General features: G+C 36.1%; 1 protein-coding gene and 1 non-coding gene across 3 annotated transcripts in view; both read right to left on the reverse strand.

Annotated features, from left to right (window-relative positions):
* Nucleotides 1–27,504, reverse strand: part of LRP6 (LDL receptor related protein 6) — a 180,922-nt gene that overhangs the window by 135,334 nt on the left and 18,084 nt on the right. Inside the window, exon 2 of one of the 2 annotated variants that reach the window (XM_036076228.2) lies at nucleotides 21,634–22,027. The exons of the other annotated variant lie outside the window; for it this stretch is intronic. Coding sequence (XP_035932121.1) covers nucleotides 21,634–22,027 — 394 coding nt within the window. The remainder of the gene's footprint in view (nucleotides 1–21,633; nucleotides 22,028–27,504) is intronic. 2 annotated transcript variants of the gene reach the window in all.
* LOC118525478 (U6 spliceosomal RNA) lies at nucleotides 3,037–3,143 on the reverse strand. The gene has a single exon (XR_004912166.2). It is a non-coding gene; the product is annotated as a U6 spliceosomal RNA (small nuclear RNA).

Genomic DNA, 27,504 nt, shown 5'->3' on the forward strand with positions numbered 1-27,504 from the left:
TATAGCAGCTTTATTTTTAATTGCCCAAACTGGAAACAACCCAAATGTTCTTGAACTAATTAATGGATAGACAAACTGTAATACATACTGCTCAGCCACAACAAAAGTACTGATACACACAACACAGATAAACCTCAAACGTATTATGCTGAGTCAAAAAAGCCAATCTCAAAAGGCTATACATACTGTATGATTCCACTCGTATGACATTCCAGAAAACTACAGAACAGAAAACAAGTCAGTAACTTCAAGGAGCTGAGAGTGGGGGCAAGAAGGTAAGTACAAAAAAGCATAAGGAAATTTTGGGGGGTGATGGAACAGTTCTGTATCTCAATTGTGGTGCTGATATAGACAAAGAGTCTCTGACTGAACTCTAGCCAGGCTCCACTGAGTCTCTCAGCTAGGCCTCAACTTTGGCCAAAAAAGACTTGAACAAAATACTAACAGCTTCTAACAGCTCAAGGCTGCATCCCTAAGATGACCCTAGTCCCTCGTAAAGTGCCTGCCTGAGAAACTCACTGCTGCCAAAAGAATTTACTGTTTGTTCCAGCCAACACCTGAACATAGGGCCCCTGTCTGCCCGTCTCTGTGGGAGGGGAGGAGCCTCTGATAAGTGCCAGTTAGCCAACCGAGATGGTTTCACATAGACCAATCTCCCCTTCCAGCTTTTTGTAATTTATCACTCCCCTGACTCTACTGAACCCCTGCTCACCCCGTCCCTACTCCCTCATTCTCCCTTTAAAACACTGAGTTACCCATGTACAAATCAAAGTAGAGTTCCATTTATGCTGTATTCTTTTCCATGTTGCAATAATATATTACTGATTAAAATCTGTCCTTACTGTTTTAACTAGGGTCCAGCTTTTTCATCTTTGGCAATACACAATTGTATGCATTTGTCAAAATTCATATTATCATACACTGAAAAGGGTGAATTTTACAGTATGTAAAATTATACCCCAATTAAACTAAGGAAAAAAAAAAACAACCATAGCAACCAGCTTCTGAACCATCAGCGGTAATTCACCTCATTAATATGTAAAAGAAAAATCATATGGTAATCTGAAATGCAGAAAAGTCACAACAAACATCAATTCTAGGATTTTTGCTTATATCAACAACTAAATGCACACACCCTTTCTCTAAAGCAAAAATAGGCAAACTATGGTCAGGGGTTCAAATCCAACCCCTGCCTTGCTTTTTGTATGACCCTAGCTAAAAAGGGTTTTTATACTTTTAAAGGTTGTAAAAAAAAAAAAAAGAACATCCAACAGAGACCATACGTGGCCCACAAAGACTAAAATATTTATAATCTGGACCTTTCTAGAAAACTTTTGCGCACCCCTTGCTACTCAAAATGTGGACCATGTACCAACAGCCTCAGCAAATCTCAAGTTATACCCTGAACTAAATCAGAATCTTTATTGTAACAGGAGAACAAAACCAAAGTATTTGTTACCTTCCCATATAAATATGTCTTTGTAACACCAGAGAACACCCAGTAAACACATAATAATACAAATACACAACTCTAGGAAACACTAAGCAATATTTCTAGGATAAATCTACATCAATTCAGAAAAAACATCAATTAAATCTCAATGATATTGTGACTGCATTTTCTGAACCCAAAATTATAGCTGACACAGTCCAACACCAAGATAAAGTATTTTAAATCATTCTCCCAGAAAATGTGGTAAGCATTCATGCCATTAGCTAATAAGCATAATACAAATTACAAAGATGCTCCAAGGTTTTGAAGAAATATTTCCCTAATTATTTTATTCAAGCCCTTCATTTCATCAAAAGAAAAAATAGGGCCTGTATTTTCCCAAGCCCTTATATGGCACGCTATAGTCATTTATCTCAGCCTCCCACGAGGACTTGAAAATGGCCCTTCTGCAAGTCCTGCCACGAACTGTTTAATTAAAAATTAGGTACAAGCGGGGCGCCTGGGTGGCTCAGTCGTTAAACATCTGCCTTCGGCTCAGGTCATGATCCCAGGGTCCTGCCCCGCGTCGGGCTCCCTGCTCGGCGGGAAGCCTGCTTCTCCCTCTCCCACTCCCCCTTCTTGTGTTCCCTCTCTCACTGTCTCTCTGTCAAATAAATAAATAAAATCTTTAAAAAAAAAAAAATTAGGTACAAGCATTACCTACATTGAAACTCTGTTTCTGTGTTTCCTCTTGGGAATGAAAGAGAAGCAAGCAGCATACCACATAAATTTAAGAGTAATTTAAATAAAATTACAAATACTGCAAAATATAATCATTACTCTATGATCAAGGGTTACGTATTTGTTTGTATCAGTACAAATCTCCCTCATATCAGAAGTCATTCAACAATCTGGTAATACACATGTTTGGACTTAAGACTCTCCCACATTCTGTGAGACGTGACAAATCTACAATACTTTTTAAACCAAATGCTAAAAATATTAACTATAACATACTTCTCTACTAGTCCTACCTTAATTATAAAAAAACTGCATTAACTCCAGGGCTGAAATTTTTACTTTTGATTGCTTTGAAGTTAATGAACTAAACTCATTTAAAACGTACACTGTATATTAAGTTAAATATGAGCTCATACTGATGTCTTCAATTCTAACCCACTACCGTAAGTTCATTCTAGCCTCCCCTCATTGTTTATCTGTAACTTCCCACTCCAATAGTAAGAAACCAGGTTCCCACCACATACCATCTATTTTATTTGTTTCATTCTAGTATGCAATCAGAATTGTTCACTGTACCTCTATGGGAAGCAACACTGACAACTAGAGTACACTGCTTATGTGCAGTTCCTTTTGCCTTTAGTCTTGCAGGTTCCATGCATTTCCAAAGTTAATTAGGTCAGTACCTTTCCTCCCCAACTCTATGCAGTGAGATTCTTTCATAATTTCTAAGAGAATTAGATTCTTCTGTTTCAATCTGCAATATATCCTGGGATCCCCCAAACTCCTAAATGATTTTTTTAAATTTTGCATACATTAAGGTTCACTTTCTGAGGTAAAGATCTAGGGGTCTTTTTTTTTTTCTTTTTAATATGGAACGCTTCATGAATTTGCATGTCATCCATGCACAGGGGCCATGCTAATCTTCTCTGTATTGTTCCAATTTTAGTATATGTGCTGCCAAAGCGAGCACAAGATCTAGGGGTCTTGACAAATGTACAGTGTGTTTTTATGATGCTTCTCATCTTCCATAAATATAAAACATCTTACAAACGATTTTACCACTCATACTTCAGGCAAACACACACATTTCCAAAGCCATCTTCAATTCTACTAAACAGGATACAGAGTTTACATGTTTGTAGTCTTATCTCCATGCACATACTACTTTTTTCACAACCTCTGAGGAGACTCATTTCAGAAAACTTTGCTTCCAGATTACTAACAGTTGTCTGCTCCTGATTAGGCTTCGAATAAAACAATGCTACAGTTATTTAAGAAAACAGATTTCATCTTATTTTACAACCAAGTTGTTTTTTTTTTTTAAAGATTTTATTTGTTTATTTGACAGAGAGAGACACAGCGAGAGAGGGAACACAAGCAGGGGGAGTGGGAGAGGGAGAAGCAGGCTTCCTGTGGAGCAGGGAGCCCGATGCAGGGCTCGATCCCAGGACCCTGGGACCATGACCTGAGCCGAAGGCAGACGCTTAACGACTGAGCCACCCAGGCGCCCCTGAAGGCAGACTATTTAACGACTGAGCCACCCAGGCGCCCCTACAACCAAGTTTTGAGAGTTTCACTTACACTTCTATCATTAATAAAGTAATGAAAGCTTATAAAGACAGTTACAAATTCATTCTACTGATTTCACTTCCACTTTGGTCTTCCTATATATAAACTGAGATGATGCAGAGTCACTTACTCAGCTCAGTCTCACTATAAAGATTTTTAAACAAGGTCAGTCTGAACAGTATTTGCTTACTGTAAACTATTTTAATAAATAACAGTATTATTAGATCCAATACCAACGGTTCAGGGAATTTGAGGATATAAATAAGACATAAGAGTATATAGGTTCTATTGAAAGCCTGCCCCAATCCAGATAAAAACCTCTGAATATTCCCAGAACTCATCTATCAAAATTTTAAAATTCCAAACTATACTATGCAAGATCCTTCTAGTTAATAGATATATTATTTTCTTCCCATGCTTCATGTATTCAGATTTTCAATGCAAAAAAGTAACACAGTCCAGCATACAAGCAGTTGAGAAGCCATCACTCCATTCTAACGACAAGCAAAAACCTGAACAAACTGAAAAATCAACAATTTTTAGATCCATCAGAGAAGTAGGGATACAGAGCAAATTGCTGCCCTCAAAACTGGAGACAGACAAGCAAATCCAGAGAGTCACAAAACTTACAAGAGCAGAAACCTATAAACAGAAACCTCCATGGGAATCAGTACCAGGGTAGGAAAACCTGAACTATATTTGACTTGCAAGAGGCTTAGTGTGGACAAATTTGAAAGTTAAAAATTCCAGAGGGAACCAGTCATGAGGGGGCCCTCACACTTTTGTAAGTTTTACCTCCAAGAACTCTAACAGGTTCTCACAATGAAGATCAATGAAAAATCACCTCATGCTTCCAGCAGGGGGAAGAATAAGCTAGTCATTTTTAAATACATCAGCACATTTTATTCTTCTTAACAAGGCCTGTCCTCAAGAAAAACAATTTTACCAGAGCCTAACCAGTTGGGATTTTATCAGGGCCTAACTGACCTAAGGGAAGGGAATTCCCCAACTCCAGCATCCTGCAGCCATCCTGCCCCACCAAGGGGGTAAAACAAACTGAGAAGCATTTGTGAGGCTCACAGCTCAGGAGCACAGGCTCACTAAAAGACTGAGACCTAATCACAGAATTATAGAATGCTTTTCCTCTTCCAACACCTCAACACATTGCTAAAGGCCTATTTACTACAATTCCTTTTACCCAGTATATCATGGCCAGCTTTCAACAAAAAATTATAAGGCATAACTAAAGGGAAAAAAATCTTGAAGAGACAAGGCAAGCATCAGAAACAGACTCAGATATGGTAGGGATGTTGGAATTATCAGAGTATGAATTTTAAACCACCATGATTAATATGCTAAGGACTCTAATGGAAAAGATAGGCAACATATAAGAACAGATGAATAATATGACCATTGAGCTGGAAATTCTAAGCACCAAAAAAATGCTGGGGATCTAAAACACTATAACAGAAATGAATGCCCTTTTTTTTTAGAAAGAGAAAAGTTTTACTTATTTGTCAGAGAGAGAGAGAGGGCACAAGCAGGGGGAGCGGCAGGCAGAGGGAGAAGCAGGTAGAGGGAGAAGCAGGCTCCCCGCTGAGCAAGGAGCCCAAAGCGGGACTCGATCCCAGGACCCTGGGGTCATGACCTGAGCCGAAGGCAGATGCTTAACCGACTGAGCCACCCAGGTTTCCCAAATGAAGACCTTTAATGGACTCATTAGTAGATGGGACACAGCTGAGGAAAGAATCTCTGCCCTTACAGATATATCCATAGAAATAGCCAAGGAGAAAAAAAGATGGGGGTTAGGGGGTGGGAAACAGAACAGAATATCCAAGAACTGTGGGATAACTACAAAAGATATAACATATGCATGATGAGAATACCAGAAGGAGGGATGCCTGGGTGGCTCAGTCAGTTAAGCGGCTGCCTTCGGCCCAGGTCATGATCCCAGGGTCCTGGGATCAAGTCCCACATCAGGCTCCTTGCTCAGCAGGGAGCCTGCTTCTCCCTCTCTCTCCTTCTGCTTGTGCTCTCTCTGTCAAATAAAATCTTTAAAAAAAAAGAGAGAATACCAGAAGGAAAAGGAAAAAAGGAATATTTGAAGCAGTGATAAACTTAGAATTTCTCCAAATGTCAGATACCAATCCACAGATCCAAGAAGTTCACAGAACAGCAAAGCGGCATAAATACAAAAAACAAACAAAAAACCTAAGCATATCATATTCAAACTCTAGAAAATCAAAGATACAGAAAAAAATCTTGGGAAAAAAAAAACACCTCATATACAGAGGTGCAAGGATAAGAATGACATCTGACTTCTCCTCAGAAACCATGCAAGCAAGAAGAGATTGGAGTAAAATATTGGGAGAGGTGAAAGAGGGAAAACCTACCAAGCTAGAATTCTGTACCCTGCAAAATTATTCTTCAAAAGTGAAAAAAAGATGTTCTCAAACAAAAATTGAGGGAATTTATTGCCTATAGACTTGTCTTGCAAGAAGTTCTGCAGGGAGAAGGAAAAATGATATAAGTAAGAAACATAGGTCTATATTAAAGAAAGGAAAAGCATTAGAGAAGGAATAAAGTGATTATGAAATAAAAACTTTTATTACAGAAGGGAGGAATTAGAAATATTTTGTTCCATTCAATTTTGCTGTGAACCAAAAACTGCTCTCAAAAAAAGTTTATTAAAAGAAAAAAAAAATAAAGACAAAGCCCTGTCTGTTTCAGTTTGCTGTTCTATAAAGCTTGGTGCTCATTTGTACTGGTAAGATTGGTACCAAATCCTCAATTGGTACATTTTCCCAAAGGCAGCCAAATTACGTATCCATAATTTATTTATCCATAATTTATTATGTATCCATAATAAATAAATGTTATTCCTAAAATTTAACAAGTGAGTGTCTCCAGTAATGCAATGACCTGACAGCATAATGAGGCTCTATGCTTGGGTCTTCTCCACAGCAGTCACACAATATTTTTCCCTGGGCTCCAGGCTCAGAATCTGCCTTATCAGACTTTGTCCTTCTCCAAGGAGTGCAGTAAAATGGCAATTTTACTCCTAGAGAGTCAGGAGAGAAGCATTCATGGCACTCAAGGATGCATCAATGAAGCTGATCCAAAAGGAGTAGAAGCTACTGAGCCCTGCTGAGAGGACGCTATACAGGGATGTGATGTTGGAGAACTATAGCAGCTAATCTCAAAGATGGTACCATTTTGCAAACCCAAACTCATCATTCAGCATGAGGGGAGGAAAACAACGCTAGACAGAGAAAAGAAAACATCTAATGGGATTTGTCCTCCAAGATTAGACAAAGTATCTTCTATATCCAATGTAGATAAAGAAGATTTACTCTGTAACTTGGGTTATGATTATCTGAGGACTTTATTTGGGCCAGGTGAGGAGAAAAAGTTGAGTCACAGTATTTTAACTTTATCAAATGAATACGAATTTATATCCCTTAGTAGAAGTGTAGTGCAAGACAAGACTAGCATGTTCTGCCCTCAAATATGTATAATCCAGACATGGTACAAAGATAAAATATCCCTACAAATGTAACAGACATCTAGGTACTAAAAGAAAGTAAAGGTCCATTTTATATGTCAGAAAGATTATGTGAACTAAAAAAATTACAAGTTTATAAAAAGAGTTTTTAAAATTCCCCAGTAAACGGGTCACCTGGGTGGCTCAGGCAGTTGGGCGTCCGACTCTTGATTTCAGCTCAGGTCATGATCTCCCAGTTGTGGGATTTAGCCCTGTGTTGGGCTCTGCACTGAGCAGGAAGTCTACTTCAGATTCTCTCCCTCTCTCTCTGCCCCTCCCCCTGCTTGCGTGCACTCTAAAATAAATAAATCAATCTTAAAAAAAATTCCCAATAAACTTTTTTAACTTTCCAATTTTTAACATCAATTTATTATATACAGATAATTTAAAAACAAAATTGGATCCTTTAGGGATTTTTGTCATTTTTCAAAATAATTCTGACTTCGAAATCTCCAGAAACAGCTAGAGCTGCCAATACAAAGCATCATGGGGAGCAATGAATGTCAAATATGTCATCAAGAGTTACATCTGCATTGGAAAGGGAAGGGAAGGCCATTTCCAGCACTAAAATATATAACATATACAAAGTCTGGCTGTAATTGTTAAGCCGCATAAGATAAATAAATTATGGATACGTAATTTGGCTGCCTTTGGGAAAATGTGAGAAATCAGGTGGGTTATGAGAAAGGGCACCTGCTAAAAGCCTGAGTGACATACTAAAGTATCAGACTTAATAAAGAGCAATATTTAGGTGTTGATATTCTTAATACAGGATTAATCTTTAAAGGGAATTGGGCACCAGCCAATAAGAGAAAGGTGTAAACTTCTTATTTAAAGATCTACTAGTAGAATAAAACATCAGACTGTAGCAGAGTAGAGATTTCAGGATGCAAGGGTAAAAAGAAGATTCCTGAGGAAAAAAACATTCTCCATATTCTCTGTTAGGATATGACATAAACATTTTCTGTTATTAGAACAAGGAATATTTGACACTGAGGCTTCAAACCTCCCCCTTAAATCAGCGACTTAAAAATTAAGACTATGAGGTTGAGGCGCCTGAGTGGCTCGGCTGAGCATCCAACTCTTGGTTTCAGCTGAGGTCACTGGTCTAATGTCATGGGATCAAGCCCAGTGTAGGGATCCAGCCCAGTGTAAGGCTCTGCTTGGAGATTCTCTCCCTCTGCAACCCCTCACTCACACGTATGCTCTCTCTCTGAAATAAATAAGTAAATCTTTAAAAAAAAATTAGACTATGAGGTAAACTCCTTGACTACATCACTTTATCTTTCCAAAAATAAAAAATAATTGGGGTACACAGATTAAGGAGTAGGTCTGGTTTGGCTTACTTGTTGTGTTTGGGCAGTTAACCTGGCTTAGAAACCTAGGATTACCTAAAAGTACTTAACAATAAAGTTGCTAAATTCAACTAGCGGTGTCATATATTCTGCAAAGGCTTTTTATCAGCATTATTTTTAAAAGCCAATTTTAGCATCCTTTAGGAAATGAAAGAGTGTTTGATAAATATGTCCTGTGGCTTCTCAAAAGCCAGGCTATACAGGCTCATATAGAAGAAATCTCTCTTCAGCAACAATTATTACTAACTCTCCAATTATGTGGTCTATTTGGCCCCTAATTTATTTTGGCTTCAATGGGTTCTATTTTGGCTTTGACTTAAGAGAAGATAAACATTCTTACTTGATACTGAAGAATTAGATATATATGGTTACAGCGCCAGTTTGCAATAGTATTCACATCTGCTATTCATCAAAAATCATGAACCAGTACCAGGTTGTTATATGCTGTTCACTAGTTTCCATACAAATGTAATTTTATTGTTGTATCTGGCTTGATATGCACTGCAATACTTTCTGGAAAATAAATTTTAAATGAAGTGAAGGGTAGAAGACAGGCTTTATTTTAATTAGGAAGTAATTACAGTAAGTAAAGAAAATACTAAGTTTTCAAAACATCAAAATGTCTTATGACAGAAAATAAAAATACCTCAACCAACAGACTACATTCCAGCCATTTTATACAAATTTATTTTATACAAATTTATTACATTCCAAAGCATATAATGTCTACAATTAGGCAAGGGTAAAATAATAAATTTTCCAAAATATTCACAAACCCCTAATCTAGTGTGTTACTCAATCTGAATCCAGTTTCCCCTAACAAAAATATTCAGAAATGTTCAGTTTCAATAAACCTAAACTGAAGGGATAAATTTTCACCCTCTACAAGATGTAATTACACACAATGGTGGCTAATTAAGAAAACATTTAGAATTGAGTCATAAAAACTAAGTGAACCAGATCTATAAATCACTTCATGATCCTTGAAGTTACTTATATAATCCTACCTATAATTAAAAGAAGTCATTAATACACGTATTAGTAAGTATGAATAATGCTCAACTATCATGTACATATATCCACAGTAAGAAAAGGCAATATTTAAAAACATGAAAGTTAGAATTTCTATTTCTGATAATTTAGTAACAAAATAACCAGAAATCCCTCCTCTCACAAAACCTCTAGAACCACTGGTTAGTCTTTTTATTTGATTTATACATTGCTATAGTCTGAATTTTTGTGTTCCCTCAAAATTCGTATGTTGAAATTCTAACACTCAAAAGTGACAGTATAAGCATGTGGGGTCTTTGGGAGGTGCTTAGTCATAAGGACAGAGCTACAAAGCAAACTCTAAGCTGTTCCACCACGTCAGGACACAGCAAGAAGGCACCAGCTATGAACCAGGAAGGGGGCCCTTACCAGAAGGGGACCATGCTGGCGTCCTAATCTTGGACTTCCCAGACTCCAGAACTGTGAGCAATAAATTTCTGTCATTATAAGCCACTCAGTTATAAGCTACTAGGTAGTATTTTGTTAAAAAGCCCAAAAAGACTAAGACATACATATATACAAAATAAAAATATATAAACACTCTTAAATGTACAGCTAAGATATCATGAAAGTAGGAGAAATCTTCAGAGAACCAAAAATGAACAGGGAGGTAAAAAGCAGTACATGTTTGATGCTACAGCAATCCTGCAGGATTTTCTCATCTCAGAAACTGAGGGACTTCTGTTTCGACAGCAAAACAGGGAAGAAGATAAAGCCTGGACACATAAGAACACTGTGTTAGAAATAAGATTCTTGCACAAAGCACAGACCCTTGGGGAGCAATGAAGTAGAAAAATTTGCCACTGGCAGAGAAAGGCAAAGAAGCTTTTCAGTCTTGGCCTAGGCTCTGAAAAGGTGGGAAAAAAATCACCAAAAATTCTGTAACCACAACACTGCCCTCACATAGGTTTAGAGTTTGAATTAATTCTCTGTACATGGTACAGGAACTTCTAACTCCAAAAATTAAATATAAAAAGTAATCTCTGCTTGAACGAGATGATAATATAGATGTACACATTTGTCAAAACTGCACGATTAAGGTCTGTGCATTTTACTGTATAGAAATTATACTTTAATTTAAAAATAAAAAAAATAAAGTTGTTCCTGGAAACACCTCTAGGGTGCTTGGGCAGAAGCAAACTAAAACCTCTCTGGAGGAATACGCACCCCCATGAGGCCACTCAGGATTCTCAGACAACCCCTCTGAAGATCAGCTCATAATCCAAAACTATACGACATCTAAGGAAACAGTTCACCTTAAGCAAGAATCAGCAAATATAACAAAGAACAGAAGTGATTTTCTAAGAACTACAAACAACTGACCAATCTGATAGAAATTATAAATATTTAAAATTATTAAAATGCATAAAAGATGGAATAAAAATACATGAGATAAAACATCATAAAACAGTAACAAATATCTCTAATGAAATAATACAAAAAAATGATCCCCAGTGAGTGGTAAAACAATCAAGTGATAAGGAACTGGATATTGGTATGGTATAGAAGGATCATCCCACAAATTATTTACAGGATACAAGAGGAAAAACTCAACTTTATAATAAAGATATTAACTTTCACCATCTGAACCTACCGAACAATCTCAGTATCACTACAAGTAGGATAATACATTACATATTTTCTGATGTGTAAATACAAAGTACTCAGTACTGTACTGCCTATGAAACATTCATGCAAAATACTGAATTTGTCACTTAAGTCTTCTATTCTAAATCTCATTTTATAAGAAATATAAAGGACAAAAATAAGTCAAACATCACAAGAATCTCTTAGAAAATCCAAAATCTAAAACATTCTAATGGACAACTATAGAATCTTTCCAATAAATCAACAGGATGAGAGAAAAAAAGGTAGGGGGAGGGGATGCTGTTCTAGAGAAACTTAAGAGGCATAACCAAATACAACTTGTGAACCTTGTTTTGGATCCTGATTCAAACATACCAACCATAAAAGACATTTCTGAGACTATTCTGCATACCTGAATATAGACTGAATAATTTATAATATTAAAGAATTGTTCATTTTGGGGTGTGTGGAAGATAATGGTACTGTGGTTACGGAAGAAAATGTTTTTCTCGGGGCGCCTGGGTGGCTCAGTCGTTAAGCGTCTGCGTTCGGCTCAGGTCATGATCCCAGGGTCCCGGGATCGAGCCCCGCATCGGGCTCCCTGCTCGGCGGGAAGCCTGCTTCTCCCTCTCCCACTCCCCCTGCTTGTGTTCCCTCTCTCGCTGTGTCTCTCTCTGTGTCAAATAAATAAAATCTTTAAAAAAAAATGTTTTTCTCTTTTAGAAATGTAAAATGAAGCATTCACAAATGAGAGATCACTGTGTGGGTTTGCTTTAAAATACCTGAGCTAACAAAACAGCCTAAACGTCTAAACATAAGAGAGTGGCTGATGAACTATGGTACATTCATACAATAGAATACTACCATCATTGCAAAAAAGAATGAGAAAGAGATCTATGGAATGATATTCAGGATGTATTGTTAAGTAAAAAAAAGAGAAAATGCAAAAGAGCACTTTAGTATGTTACTCTTTCATGTAAGAAAAAAGAGAATATAAGAAAACACTCATGTATTAGTTCATTTGTGCGATTTTCAAGAAGGAGGCGCCTGGGTGGCTCAGTCGTTAAGCGTCTGCCTTCGGCTCAGGTCATGATCCCAGGGTCCTGGGATCGAGCCCCACATCAGGCTCCCTGCTCGGCGGGAAGCCTGCTTCTCCCTCTCCCACTCCCCCTGCTTGTGTTCCCTCTCTCGCTATGTCTCTGTCAAATAAATAAATCTTTAAAAAAAAAAAAGGATTTCAAGAGGATAAAACCAAAAATTAATGAAAGTAAGGTAACTATAAATAAGAGGGAACAGACAAGAAAGAAAGGGAGAATAGGACCAGGGTAGAAGGGATGGGGATGAAGGACACTACTCAGAATATAACTTATGTCATCTCTAACTCTTAAAAACGTGGCAATTGTTTCACATAACTCCAATATAAATCAATACTTAAAATCAGCTAGGATATTGGGAGAGATATTCAAAATGAATACAAACCATGACAAATGTATTATAAATGAATAATATAGCCACACTGCAACAGATAAGAAAGAAATTACCTAAATAAATTTGGAAAACTGTATTTTGACTCTGCAGATAGTAGTTTCATAGTATTGTATTCTAGACAGTAAATTTGTTGCTCATAAGAGTACAGGTTAGCAATTCTGAAACCCTTGCAAGCTAGGTTTGCACAAAACATATGACAATATACTGTATATTTGATAAATATTTGATATTTATATTCATAAACCAGGTTTCTCACTATCAAAGAATTGACCAAAAAAGAAAAGGGACAAGACTATAATGTAATATTGTGGTGGTGGATTGGAACTGGATTATGATGGAGATATCAACATGAACTCATATTTTTTTAATATATAGATAAAGATGAAAACACACAGCACTACGTGTATGTGTACACATCCATGTATTTCCTAACTATGTCTAGGGCTTAAAAGTAATGAAAACTGGGGCGCCTGAGTGGCTCAGTCGTTAAGCGTCTGCCTTCGGCTAGGGTCGTGATCCCAGGGTCCTGGGATTGAGCCCCGCATCGGGCTCCCTACTCTGCGGGAAGCCTGCTTCTCCCTCTCCCACTCCCTCTGCTGTGTTCCCTCTTTCGCTGTGTCTGTCAAAAAAAATTAATGAAAACCTAGTAGCAAAGACCCCCACACCTAGCTTCCAAATCTTAGTTTCTAAATACCAATAAAAGGAGACAGAGCTCCTTGGAGAAATGGTTGATTCCAAGCATGAAGCAGAAAAAGGACGAGTCTGAAACATCTGCTGTCAGCCCATAAAAAAACTACTTAAAAAATGATGAGGGCCTATCAAAAGGACACAGGAACAAACTTGAAGGAGTTCCCAATGGCCAAATCTGTGACAGCTTGAGCAAGAAATGATGACAGTAATGGTCTATAATCTATAGAATAAAAGAAATGCCCATGAGTCCATACTAATATAAATAACAATATATAAATAAGTGCAAAGGACAAGACAGCTCTTCATTAAAATAGAATTTAACTAAAAATACATGTGGGAGGAGCAATGGAACTAGAAAAATCACCATGTGGCAAACACCATAGCAATAACTGTTGCAGGCAAACACCATCAAAGAATGCTTAAATTAGTGGATAAAAGTATAATGAGAAACAAGATAATTGCATAACTTCCAATATTTATTACAAGGAAAAAATAGTAAACACAGTTTAAAAAAAACTCTGGCAAACACTGTAAGTAAGTAATCAAATGTAACATCACCAGTATCCACATCATGTACACCCTGTTGATAATGATGTTCTGAGAAAAGCACATATCACTTCTGTGGTATTCTTGCCAAAAAAGTATAACCTTAATCAAATCATAAGAAAACATCAGACAAACCCAAAGTGGGAGACATTCTACAAAATGACTGGCCAGTAATCTTCAAAAGGTCAAGGTTACATAGGCAAAAACTGCTAAAATGTCCCAGACAGGAAAGACGACAGAGATAACAACTAAATGCAATATGGGATCCTAGACCAGAAAAAGGACACTAGTAGGAAAATTGGAGAAATTTAAATATGGTATACAGATAGTTAATAACATTATATTAACATTAATTTCTTAGTCTAGATAACTGTTCTATGGTTAAATAAAATGTTAATATTAACAGATGCTGGGTGAAAATTATACTATGTATAGTATACTTTAGAACTATGTACTTTTATATTATATCATTACCTATTTTATATCTATATTATCTATTTTATTATCTATTATATTATCTTATATATATTATATACATATCTACATATATAATATATATGTACTATTATATTATATATTACCTATTTTATATCTATATTATCTATCTTATATTATTTTATATTATATTAATTAATTATATAATATATATTATCTTATATTAAAGAACTATGTACTATTTTTCTAACTTTTTTCTAAGTCTAAAATTATTGATACACTATTCTACTTTCATGTAAGCTGACATTTTCTCATCATAAGTCTTTTAAAAGAGGGGCACAAAGAACTTCTAGAAGAGCAAAATATAGTCACTGATATTAAAAATTCAACGGATTCATTAAGCTGCAAAATTAAGCACACCTGAGGAAAGAATTAGTTATCTGGAAGACAAGTGAAAAAATAAACCACATAGTAGCCAAGAGAGATAGAGAGACGATATGAAAGCAAGATTAAGAGGCATGGAGCACAAAATTAGACAGTCCATCATACATCAAACAGGAGTTCCAAGGGAATCTAAGAATGATGAAGGAAAAGTAAGAAATAATGCATAATTTGTTTCTAGAACTACTGGATAACAATAATGATTAGATTCTACAAACACGAATTCTAAGCAGGATAAATAAAAATAGAGCCACATCTAGACACAGGGTAGGAAAAGCTGCAAAATATCAAAACCAGAAAACAACAACAACAAAGTATTTACAAAGCGACAATAATTAGGAAATACCAGACTTCTCACAGCAACAAGAAAATCATCATACCCTCCAACAACTGAGTGAAAATAACTATCACCCAGATTCTATCATCAACTAATTATCATCCAAGAATCAGGGTAAATTAAACACATTTTCAGATGAAGACCAAGAGTTTACTATTAAGCAACTTTTGCTGAAAGGAATATTCAAGAACATACTTTAAGCGAAGGAAACTGAACCCAAATGGATTAAGTGGATGCAAAAAGCAATGGTAAAATAAGAAACTGATACAGTGAGTAAATCTAAAAACAAAGAATTTACAAAATGTTCCTTTAAATAAAGCTATCACGTTGCATTTTTAAAGTAATTCAATTTGCAAAACAAAACACATTGCTTCAGCAAGATACTTTTCATGAAGAAAAAAGCACCAAATGTGGAACTGGAAAATCTCAACTAAGAATCTGGCTGTCTCTTATTTTAGTCAAGGCCTTGATTTTCTTCAGCCACAAAGTGAAGGCATTTAGCTATAAGATCCTCAAGATTCCCTATCAGTTCTAGGATTTAATCGGTAGAAAATAGGCTTCCCCAGTTTACCAAGACATTTTTCAAAACTGTTAAGTTGTTGAGAGTTTGGAGCAAGATCCTTCATACACAGAACCAGTGCTTTTAAAGCAAAGTCCAGTATGAAGCTTTCTATTTTAGGATAATTGGCTATCTGCTTCTATGCAAAAGCTATGGAAATTGATATAATCTCAGGGAAAGAATAAAGAAAATGATGTACTTAAATGTATTTAAACATTAGACAGTCCATCATACATCAAACAGGAGTTCCAAGGGAATCTAAGAATGATGAAGGAAAAGTAAGAAATAATGCATAATTTGTTTCTAGAACTACTGGATAATCATTATTGTCTGCTTCTCCCTCTGCCTCTCCCGCTGGCTTGTGCATGCACGCTCTCTAATAAATAAATAAAATCTTAAAAAAAAAAAAAAAGACAACCATTTTATTCCTATTTCACAAATTAGCTATCTGGCAAACTCCTTCCAATTTAAATGTATTTAAACCGTTCCATATTTCAAGAGCTAATGAAGAAGGAAGGAAAGGGTGGTCCAAGTGGTAGGAAAACCAAGCAGTATAAAAATCAGGAAGTCTTAAGAGAAAAATTTCTAAAAGGAATACAATATCAATATTAAATGTTGCAAAAAAATACTAAAGACAATCATTTTAGGGGCACCTGGTGGCTCAATCGGTTGAGCGTCTGCCTTCGGCTCAGGTCATGATCCCAGGGTCCTGGGATCAAGCCCCACGTTGGGCTCCCTGCTCAAGGGGAGTCTGCTTCTCCCTCTGCCTCTCCCGCTGGCTTGTGCATGCACGCTCTCTAATAAATAAATAAAATCTTAAAAAAAAAAAAAAAAGACAACCATTTTATTCCTATTTCACAAATTAGCTATCTGGCAAACTCCTTCCAAAATCTTAAAGGCTCAATGGCACAAATACTTGGTGCCAGTCAAAACTAATTTAACTACATTTCTAAAGAGCCAGTCACAGTGGAATACAGCAAGGGTACATAAGATCACCAAAATACAGAGAGCCAATACTCAGTTAAAGGTATCCTATTCTTGAATCTCACAAAATTTCATTCTTCTTTCTGCTAAGGCTGAATTAAAAGGTCAGTGCTGCAAGCAAGGAAAGCTTTTATTTAAAAAGCAAAGCTATTAAGAGACAGGGCTAGGTAAAGTCATTAGTTATACTACAAATATTCCCTTTCAATGTTCCTTCAATAAAAGTGGGCCTGGAGATATGGGACATAAAAAAACTTGACTACATAATTACAACTCAGTCTAAGACAGGGTAATAGATATCACTAGATACAAAGAACTAAAAATTGGATGAGGGTTAAGACGTTTTTTAAGTAAAGGGAAAAACCCTACACTAACATTTGAGAATATACATATATACACACACTTACTTATTCTTAAAAAATTGTTCGTTTGTTTGTTTTTCCATTTTCAAGGGCCTTGAATCATATCCCAGAGGCTGGTAAAGCCAAGCCACTAATCCAGACTTCCTGGATTAGTGGCTTTTCTAACACATTGCTCTTAAATTTGGGATAATCTCAAAAACCCCACCTCTAAACTATATTGAATCTATATAATCTGTCTGAAAGTAACTGGCTACAGTTTTCATTCTTCAAACAAAAAGAATCTTCTGACATTTTAAAGTATTTTCTAATTTACATCCAGTGGAATCAGCAAACTGGTTTTAGGGGTCAAACAGCCATAAAAAGAGGTTGAGTATGATGACCTATACAATAAGGGCAGTAGAAACAAAATTTTAAGAATCTGTTCCGCAGAAACACATTCTAAGTGTAGCATACCTAAATTAGGGACTTGTATAATGTCCATAATGTGTAACTGTAAAATAAAAATTTAAAAATCGATATACTTATTTAAATACCTCACTTTTTAAACTTAATTTCAAAACTAAAAGGCATCCTCATTTTAGAGATGAGAAAACTGAAGTCCAAAAGAATGAAGTGACTTGCTGGTAAATAAGAGAGCTAGATGTGACATAAAACAAGCTCTATTATCTTGAAAACTTGAGTTGAAAAAACTAAAAATCTTAAATATGTTTTAAATAAACAACTGTAATCAAAACCATACTGGGGTAGAATTCATGAGATAATGCTAAAATTTGTATTTGCTTAGAAAACACTTTCTCCTCTAACAAGGAAAACTAACAGGATTATGAAAGAAAGTATAAGGTCCAGTCACTCAAAAAATATTTATTGAACACCGTTATGTGGTAGGAATGATTTTAGTCATCTGGAACACACCAGTGTAGAAAATACCTCTAAACATACTTGGGAAATTATACATTATTTATTCCATTGAGTTAGTTCTGCAAGCATTTTTAAAGCAGAACTCTAGTGTTATAAATATTATTCTTAAAGATGATAAAAATGTATTTTAAAAATAAGTATCTTTCAAAGCTGTTTAGTATGAATTCACTTCAGACTGAATCACTAAAGTTTAACTTTTTAAAAAAATATCCAAAAGAATTTGGAATAGGAACAGATCCTTAACAAACAAAAACCCCTTAAAACTACTTTATTTGTACCTGAAACAGGGGCCCTCAACATCACTAAGAGTAGTACAGTAGTTGTGGAACAGACTAAGAAACTCCACAAGTAGAGCAGCCAAATAGGAATTACCTTCTCACTATAAGGATACTGCTTCCTATAACTATGGTTATTCACTCCTGGAACAATTTCTAGACACACGTTTTCCTGTTCCTTATTCTGAATTCTACACTGCCATCACTCAAAAGAAAAAAAAAATCTCAGACTAACAGAGGCCAAATTTAGGGAGGGAAATAAAAATCTTCCTTCAGTCTAAATGGACTGATTACACAAAGAACTCCATACATCCGAAAGCACACAGATGTCTGCACTAGTTCCCAGGGCTCAAACAATACTACTCATTCAATAGCTTTCCTTTTACATAAGCTGATGTGAGAGAGTTCAGTCAGCTCTTCTGAACCTTATAACCCAGGATACTGGAACTCTGATAAAGCCTACATTTTTCTTCAGCACTGTTTTCATGTACTTTCTCTGGAAAGTAAACTTCATTTCTCCCCGCAAAAATAAATCTGGAAATCATCTCTTCTGTTTGATAAGTGATGTACTCAATCTAAAATTACTTTTCCAGTAAAACCACATAAATCTAAGATCAACACCGAAGACTGACAGAATATATTTTTAAATGCATGAGTTTAAAATATAATTTTACACTCCATCATGCTAAATACCAAAATGTATACCATTTGGCTGCATTCTATTTATTTTCAGTTGTGTAATTTTAAAAATAGCCATATGACACATAACTTTCCAAAAATTAAAAAAGATTTTAAGAAGGGGGGGAGAGGGGAAATTTACACACACATTCATACACATAAGCAACACAAACCACAAACATCAAAAATAATGAAAAAAATATTTCACTGTTTGACCAAAACTTAAGGCCTCAGGAAAAATAGTGTTCAATGATCATCCCTTAGAAGCTTAAATACTACTTTCTACCTTCAAAGCACACTTTTATTGATTCTTCCAGTAATATTCTTGATCAGCTGAGTCTCTGGCAGTTTCTCACCTTCAACACTAGGAAGTTTCATGGGTAAACTAAAGCCACAGAAACTCTAATGCACACTTTTATTGATTCTTCCAGTAATATTCTTGATCAGCTGAGTCTCTGGCAGTTTCTCACCTTCAATACTGGGAAGTTTCATGGGTAAACTAAAGCCACAGAAACTCTAATGTATTTTTTAATAATATGGTAAACTTACTTCCTAAGACACTTATCAGACCTGACACCCAGAAGTAAAGCTCATTAGTTTAGGGCACGAAATGAGAATGATTCATTTAATCATTAGATGATTAGATCCTGAACAGTCAAGAATTACCTATAAATTCAACTCCCTTGAATATGTACTATCATAAAATCATTATCACTTGTAGAAATGATTTAGATGTTGCTCTGGAATTGTGGTAATCAAGCAATTTTATCCACCCATCCTCCTTAGGAGCTCTTGTGGCTCTTCCAATTCCCTTTAACACTCTTCCTCTCTCCACATACATACTATATAATACAAATAAACATGCTTTTGAAGAAGGAAAAGTTCTCTCATCCAAGTTTTCTGTCCTTAGACTGTAAATCCTTAAAGATATTCCCCCTCTCTCCCCAACAAGAGTACAAAAAGCAGAGCTCTGAACATACTATTTAAAAGACAGTTGGCTAAATTGCCATCATCGCCCTTACAGTTATAAGATTAAATTTGTCAAAAACAATTTTTTTAAGAAATATTTCTCTTGGGGCGCCTGGGTGGCTCAGTCAGTTAAGCGTCTGCCTTCGGCTCAAGTCATGATCCCGGTGTCCTGGGATCGAGCCCCACACTCAGGGGGGAGCCTGCTTCTCCATCTCCCTCTGCCTGCCTGTCTGCCTACTTGTAATCTCTCTCTCTCTCTCTCTCTCTGTCAAATAAATAAATAAAATCTTAAAAAAAAAAATTTCTCTTTTCTCCAAAGTACTATTCCCTAATGACCACTGAAAGCACCAAAACCCCGTGTTCTATAAAGCAGTAACCTCACAAACATTTCAACACTCTCTGCGACTCAAACTTTGTTGGCAAAACACAGATTCCATTTCTCAAAAATATCTTGCAAGTTCTCAACAACCAAATTTTTCATCAGTACAGTTTACTGCATATCCAACATCTCTGACCTCCTCCTTGGGACAGTCAACCCTTTTTCCTACCACGAGACCCACTATATTTTCTGATGCTTTATTAAAAGACCATCTGACTTTAGCAGATACTTCTTAATACCCCTCTAAAAAATATATAATTTTTTATATATTATATAAATTATACATATGTGTGTTCCAGAACTTCTCACCCTAAAGTTTCACTATACTGTTGCCCACATTATCTTTCATGGGCAGACAAATCTTTTAATTTTCCTACAACATGGCATCTTCTTTAAACTTTGTCACCAAATAAGGCCTGATATCAAGACAAAGGAACACATAAACATTTCTTTCATTTTTCCTCACGTTCTATTACATACTATTAATCCACTCCCTTCTATAAATGTGTTTTAAAGCATTCCAACATACTTGAAAGTCAAAGAAAACAAAGTGTTAAAATGGTTATTTGCAGGTTACTTATCTTTACATTTTAAACAATTATGAGTAACTCACTTCAGGTTAATGTTTAGTTATCTACCATGACAGACTCTGGCATAACAACATATTCAATAAACAAGTATCAAGGAATGGTATATAGCAGAAGTGAAGCATAGTAACATGACACAGTTCACATTTTCTAATGGGATTTACCCATAGCTTTAAGCTTCCCTTCTCATTAGAAAATAAACCTTTACAGCAAATATATGCTTAACTAACTAGAAATGAGTTCTTTAACAACTTAATTTTTATTTTTCATTCAATACTGACATATTAAATAATACTTCAGAGTTTAATAAAAAGATACTAGTATAACAAAATGCATATACACTAACAGTTGTAAGATCGGTAAGATTTTTTTATGTTGTCTTGAGCTATCAAATACTTGTTAGGTCTTCATCCCTTCTTCTCTGCCTTCTAATTATCCTCTCATAATTATTAAATGCAGAAAACAAACCAAGAACTCTATGTATGGCTATCCCATAAGTGATGTTAGAAACACAATATTACAATATTTACAGAAACATCTTACTTTAAGACCACAACATAATTTCCCACGTTCAAGTCTACCTGACAAAGAAGCTCAAAGAATCTAAAATTTGGTTTTTGATCTTTCTTTTCTCTTGGGGTTGGGGAGGTTGTCTATGCTAGCAGACAGAAAACAGATGAAATAGGCTTTGTACATTGCACAAAACTTACCCACTTGAAGGATCTAAGGCAATAGCTCTGGGTTGATCCAACTCTTGCCAAAATAAAACTTTTCGTAAAGATCCATCTAAATTAGAAACTTCAATCCGATTTGTTTCAGAATCTGTCCAGTATAATTTTTCTCCAAGCCAATCACATGCCAGCCCATCAGGGGACAATAATCCAGAGACAACAACATTCTGTACACTCTCAGTTTTGTTAAACTCTGTTCGTTTAATGGCTTCTTCGCTGACATCACTCCAGTATATCAAGCCATGACCAAACACAAAGTCCACCGCAGCTGCATCCTCCAAGCCTCCAACTACAATCGTAGCATTCTCTTTGCCATTTGTAGCATCAACCAATCGCAAGTCCCGTCTGTTTGCATAAAGCAACAAAGGGGCCGCTAGAACAAAAAAAGAAAAATATGTAAGTAAAAAGAAAGGAAATGTAATGGTTCCTATAAACTGAGTTTCAAATCAGCATTAGTGAACAAATACTATCAAAAATAAGAGTAAATGAATCTTCTATAGAAGACTGTCTTAAAGTCTTCACAAACAAAATACTATTTTTGCAGCATTTAAATACAAAAAGTTGCAAGAGCAAAGAAATAATTCTACTCGGACAGTCTTTTCTTATGAAAACAGTCTGTCACCTAAAATTACAAAGTTTGGCCATACCAAGAATTCACAAGGATATGGAGTCAGTGGAACACTCACACTCTACTCGGGGGGAATGTAAATGGTGCGGCCACTTTGGAAAAGAGTTTGACAGTTTCTTAAAAGGTTAAACATACATCCTAGCATATGATCCAGCCATTCCATGCCTAGGTATTTACTCAAGAGAAATAAAAGCATATGTCAGTACAAAGACCTATACATAAATGTTCATAGCAGCTTGTATGAAATAAGGCCAAACTGGGATCAACACAAATGTCATCAACAAACTAATGGATGAACAAACTGTGATATATCCATACAATACAAAGTAATGAACTATTTGTACATGTAACATGGACTCTCATATAACATGTGAATCTCAAAATAATGCAGAGTGAAAGAAGTCAGATCAAAAAAAAAAGTACAGATTGAATGACTCCATTTATATAAAATTTTAGAAAATTCAAATTATTGTGACAGCAAGCAGATCAGTGGTTGTCTGGAGGTGGACAAAGAGGGTAAAAAAGAACAGGGATTATACAGGAAGAGATTATAAAGAGGCATGAGGAAACTTGTGGGTAACAGGTATATTATGTCTACGAGGATGGTTCGTGAGAGGTATATATATCAAAACTTATTAAATACACTTTCCATATGCACATTTTATTGTATTATCAACTATATCTTAATAAACCTGTTAAATAATCTGGCAGACATAGTTCTTGACACAACTATTTTATTCCGTTTTACATTATTATCAGAATGACCTCTGAATAAGACCTAATATCAAAACTAAATAGAAAGCCTATCCTAAAGAAGTAATATTAAACTTTGAGAAGGCTGAAGCTGTTAGGATTGAACTTGTATAAATTCTATGGTTTTGGGAGTTTTCAAGTATCTATTCCAAGTTCCTGACATTTACTTTCCTGACATCATTAGTAATTAAAGATCTAGAGTACAACTTTCCAAAAGAACTTTCTAGGATGATAGAAATACACTCTCCACTGGGCAATACAGTATCCACTGGCCACATGCTAGGGAGCACTTAAAATGTGGCTACTGTGACTGAGAAATTAAATCTTTAATTTTATTTAACCTTAATTCATTTAAATTTAAATAGACAACTGGTCATATTGAATAGCACAGATCTAAAGGCTGCAATGAAGAATACAAATGAGGGAAGGAAAAATAATACCAGAGTTATGCAATAATGTACATAATCTTCTCTCACAATTACTTAATAAAAGTCTAAAACTGTGTCATCCAAAGGCAATACCAAGTACCATTTAAAAGTAATCACTATCTCTTTTTTAAGAAATTAATTTCAAAAAAATTAAGGTGCTCAAAAAAGTATAAAGAAAAAAAGTGATGTTCATCCAGTTTATGGATTATGGCTGCCAAGTGGTTGTCATCTAGAAGCATAACATTAATTTCTCTACTACCTAAGCTTAAATCCATCTGTCTTAGTCAAAAACAAACAGGTAGATAGCTTTTTAAAAATGTGACTAAGAGCCCTGTCTGCTTATTCCGTATATCTAATACTGCTATTGGCAAATTAATAAATTTCCCTCACAGATTCACTTTTAACTAATTTCAAGGCTTCATTCATCACAACGATTTATCAGTACTCAGTGTCTTATATTGAGCCCTTCATGCTATGAGCCAATTTTAAAAATCAGGAAAAAGGTCTCTATTAGTTAAGGGCACAATGCTAAGTACTAAACAGGGCTAAGCAACTGCCTGAGAGCAGTTACAATTTAAAATCCAAGAGTGATAATAATCTATTATTTATTGAGCACCTTTCTTTATGGCACTATCCTTGGAAAACTGTGTACCAAACCTGTATGTGGCATCAGGTATTAGCTACATCTGTTAAGTCTGTTTATGACTTTCAAGTCAAACATTAACATTTCTACTGAACATTTAGTCTACAAAATCCAAAGAACCTTTCTGATCATTTAAGACCTCAAAAGCCTTCTAAGTACAAGGGGATAAAAAAAGGGCTGGGATGGGGGGACGAGTTAACTTCTTTTAATTTAGCAGTACTACTTATAATTAAGATTTCTAAGGGACTATTCGTAGGGGTGCCTGGCTGGCTCAGTCAGTAGAGCATGTGACTCTTGATCTTGGTGTTATGAGTTTGGAGCCCCATGTCGGGTGTGGAGATTACTTTAAAATCTTTTTTTAAAAAAATAAAGAAAGAACACTATGTAAACCTACCAACTATTAAAAGGAAATCCCAGGGTTCACCCTAACCACCTTTCTGATACTTGAATAACTTTATACAATATTACAACCAATAGATATTGGTACCAATAGATATTCATCAATATATTAAATGGGATATCTGAAAGGTATAATTTGATTGGTAATATTGTTTTAATCTATGAAAGAAATACACTGGATCCACACACACACACCCCTAGTTATAGCATATATGCCATGCATTCCGTTAACTTTCATTCCAAAGAGCTTACCTTCTAACTTCCGAATAGCCAGATAACCCAAATATCTGCCAACATATCCCTTCAGTGGAACCCGCACAGGTGCTTAGGAATCCTCATTTTCCTTTATTAACTTCCTACCAAACTTTCTCTAGTAGCCTTTCTAAACTTTTTCTGCTTTCCTGAAGACAAATTCCATGCTTTGAATCCTCCCATCTCGGATCATCTCCTAAAATAATCTCAGTGAGGCAGGGAGCAAGGTAAATGTCATTATCCCCAACATCTTAATTTAAACTTCTCAAAAATCTCTATATATCCCACCTATCCTCCTTTATCTTGTCCTCAGTCTCAAATGACAAGTTACCTTTTCTCCCTTTTATGGTTAAAGCAATACTTTGATTCAGTCTCCCTACTTCCTCTCTGCAACTTTGCTCTATGGATTATTCCCTATTTCTTGTATCTTCAATGGCTCCTGCCAAGTCCCTGCTATCAAAAAAACTTTGTTCTATTAACACTAACCTTGCTACCACCGAGAGAATTATATTTCTCCTAACCACAAAATCTTACAATATTGAATACACTTCATACCATCTTAGTCTAACTTAGACTAACTTCCCATCTATCACTCAACTAAAACTGCTCTCTCCAAGTCTCCAGAAGCACACAAATCCAATGGTCTTTTCTCCGTCCTTATTTTTGACCTCTATGTAGCATTCAACAATGTTGACCATATCCCTACCTATGTAGAATTCTCCTTATACTACACTGTTATTCTTGTTTTTCTGGTCATGCTTCATCTGCCTTTTAGTTTCAAATCCTCCTCCCACTTCTCAAATATGGGTATCCCCAAGATTCTCTCTTGTTCCAGAAATGCAAAGTACAGAAGAGAACATTTGCAAGTTCACCTGGTCAACTCTATTCAGGTAATTTTCAAATCATCATCATCTCCAACCTAACCTTTAGTACTGCACCTGTAACTTCTTGTTGGCCATCTCTTCCATCCATTAAATTAAATTCATAACCTCCCCCACAACCTGCCAAAAAAAATATCTTCAAGAGTCAATGGTACCAATTTCCTAATCTTATAGGTACACAGTGGATCCCTCTTTGACACCTCCCTTTTCCCCCAGTCTGCCAAATACTGTCTTGCTGACTCTTCTTTAGCATGTCCTTAAATCTGCCTCTTTTCCATTTTCAGAACCACTATCCTACTCTAGACCTTCATGACCTTATGCCTAAACTACCTTAATAGTAAGTGATCTCAACACTCTCCCATCCATTTTCCACTTCTAATACTTCTACTTTATCCAACTCAAAAAGCTTTCTGATTTCCTTTGCCTAAAATAAAAAGCCTCAATACTTCAGGCCACCACCAGGTGACTTCTACCTAAGACTCTAACTTAATTTTATAGCCTCTGCATCATACAAACTGGTTTGGAACACACTGACTGTGAGCACATCATACTACATCACCACAGTGTATTCATTTTGCTGCCCACTCCATACTTCCCTCTCATTATCCCAACAAGCAAGTTCTTCAAGGCCAGATTCAAATCTTATCTATTCCATGAATCTTCCCAATTGCTTCAGTTTTCCTTCTGAAAAGGTGGAGCTCTTACAGTCTTTACCACTTTTTTGATATTAGCATTTTCAAAAATAGATTTTCTACTTCAACTAGGATCTCTGCCCCTTGGGAACAGGAGCAATATAACTAAGTTTATCCCCAATATCTAGAAAGAGTTCACTGCCTTACAGACATATGGTAAATCTACTAATATCTAAAAGGAATTCTCCAGAACCTGATCTAACAATATATTTGTCATAAACCCAAAAGGATTTTACATTAATTCTGGCCAAGTGTTCACAAATGCCCGTTACTTACCTATTGACTTGTTCAAAGTTTAGTCAAGCTTATCTCCTCCCCACAGACCCCTAAACTTTAGCTAGCTCTCAGCTTAAGCAAAACAACACAGAACATCCTCTCTTAAGGACTCATTCTGAGTATAAGGTGACCACAGGAAAAAAAAAACATCTGTTAAACTACCATGGTCATATCATCTCCTAACCCCCACCAGCTTATCCCACTCTCCCACAAAGATCCTGCTGGCACTTCAAGAGAAAAGTCTTTTTGTGTTTGATTTTGAGATACCAACATATCTTGTGGTCAGAGCATTCTACCTATTACAATAACCTTTTCGAATAATCTCCCTGACTGAGTAGGGATTTATTTTTGACATTTGTATGGTGACATGACTTGGATGAGGACTGGACTTCACACACACCATTCCCACCTTGATAATGCTATTTAAATTCCTCTCCTGTCCAGAGATTCATGTTATCTTTCCTTAAGTTCAACTCTTGAACCAGTGCTCCAGACATCTAGTCTGTTGCAACATGGTACTTTGATATTTTCCGGCAAAGAAACTTTTTTCTTTGGCTCTTTGAGAATCACACCCTGACTCTTGAGTAGGAATATTCCCAGCTAGAAGGGGGAAAGGTGGCGGAGGAGTAGGGGACCCTATTTCAACTGGTCCCCGGAATTGAGCTGGATATCTACCAGACCACTCTGAGCACCCACGAAACCAGCCTGAGATGTAAGAAGATCTGGATCTCTACAAACAGAATATCACAGGCGGTTGGTTTTGAGGTACGAAGCGGAGAGCCGTGATTCTGCGGGCAGATATCGGAGGATAAACGGCAGCGGGAGGGTGCCTGGCCGTGGGGATCCTGCACCGCCGGTGAGTGACAGCCTCACGCGCTGCAGACGGGGCACAGACTCG

The sequence above is a fragment of the Halichoerus grypus genome, chromosome 6, assembly GCF_964656455.1.
Source record: "Halichoerus grypus chromosome 6, mHalGry1.hap1.1, whole genome shotgun sequence".
NCBI classification, from domain to species: Eukaryota; Metazoa; Chordata; class Mammalia; order Carnivora; family Phocidae; genus Halichoerus; species Halichoerus grypus.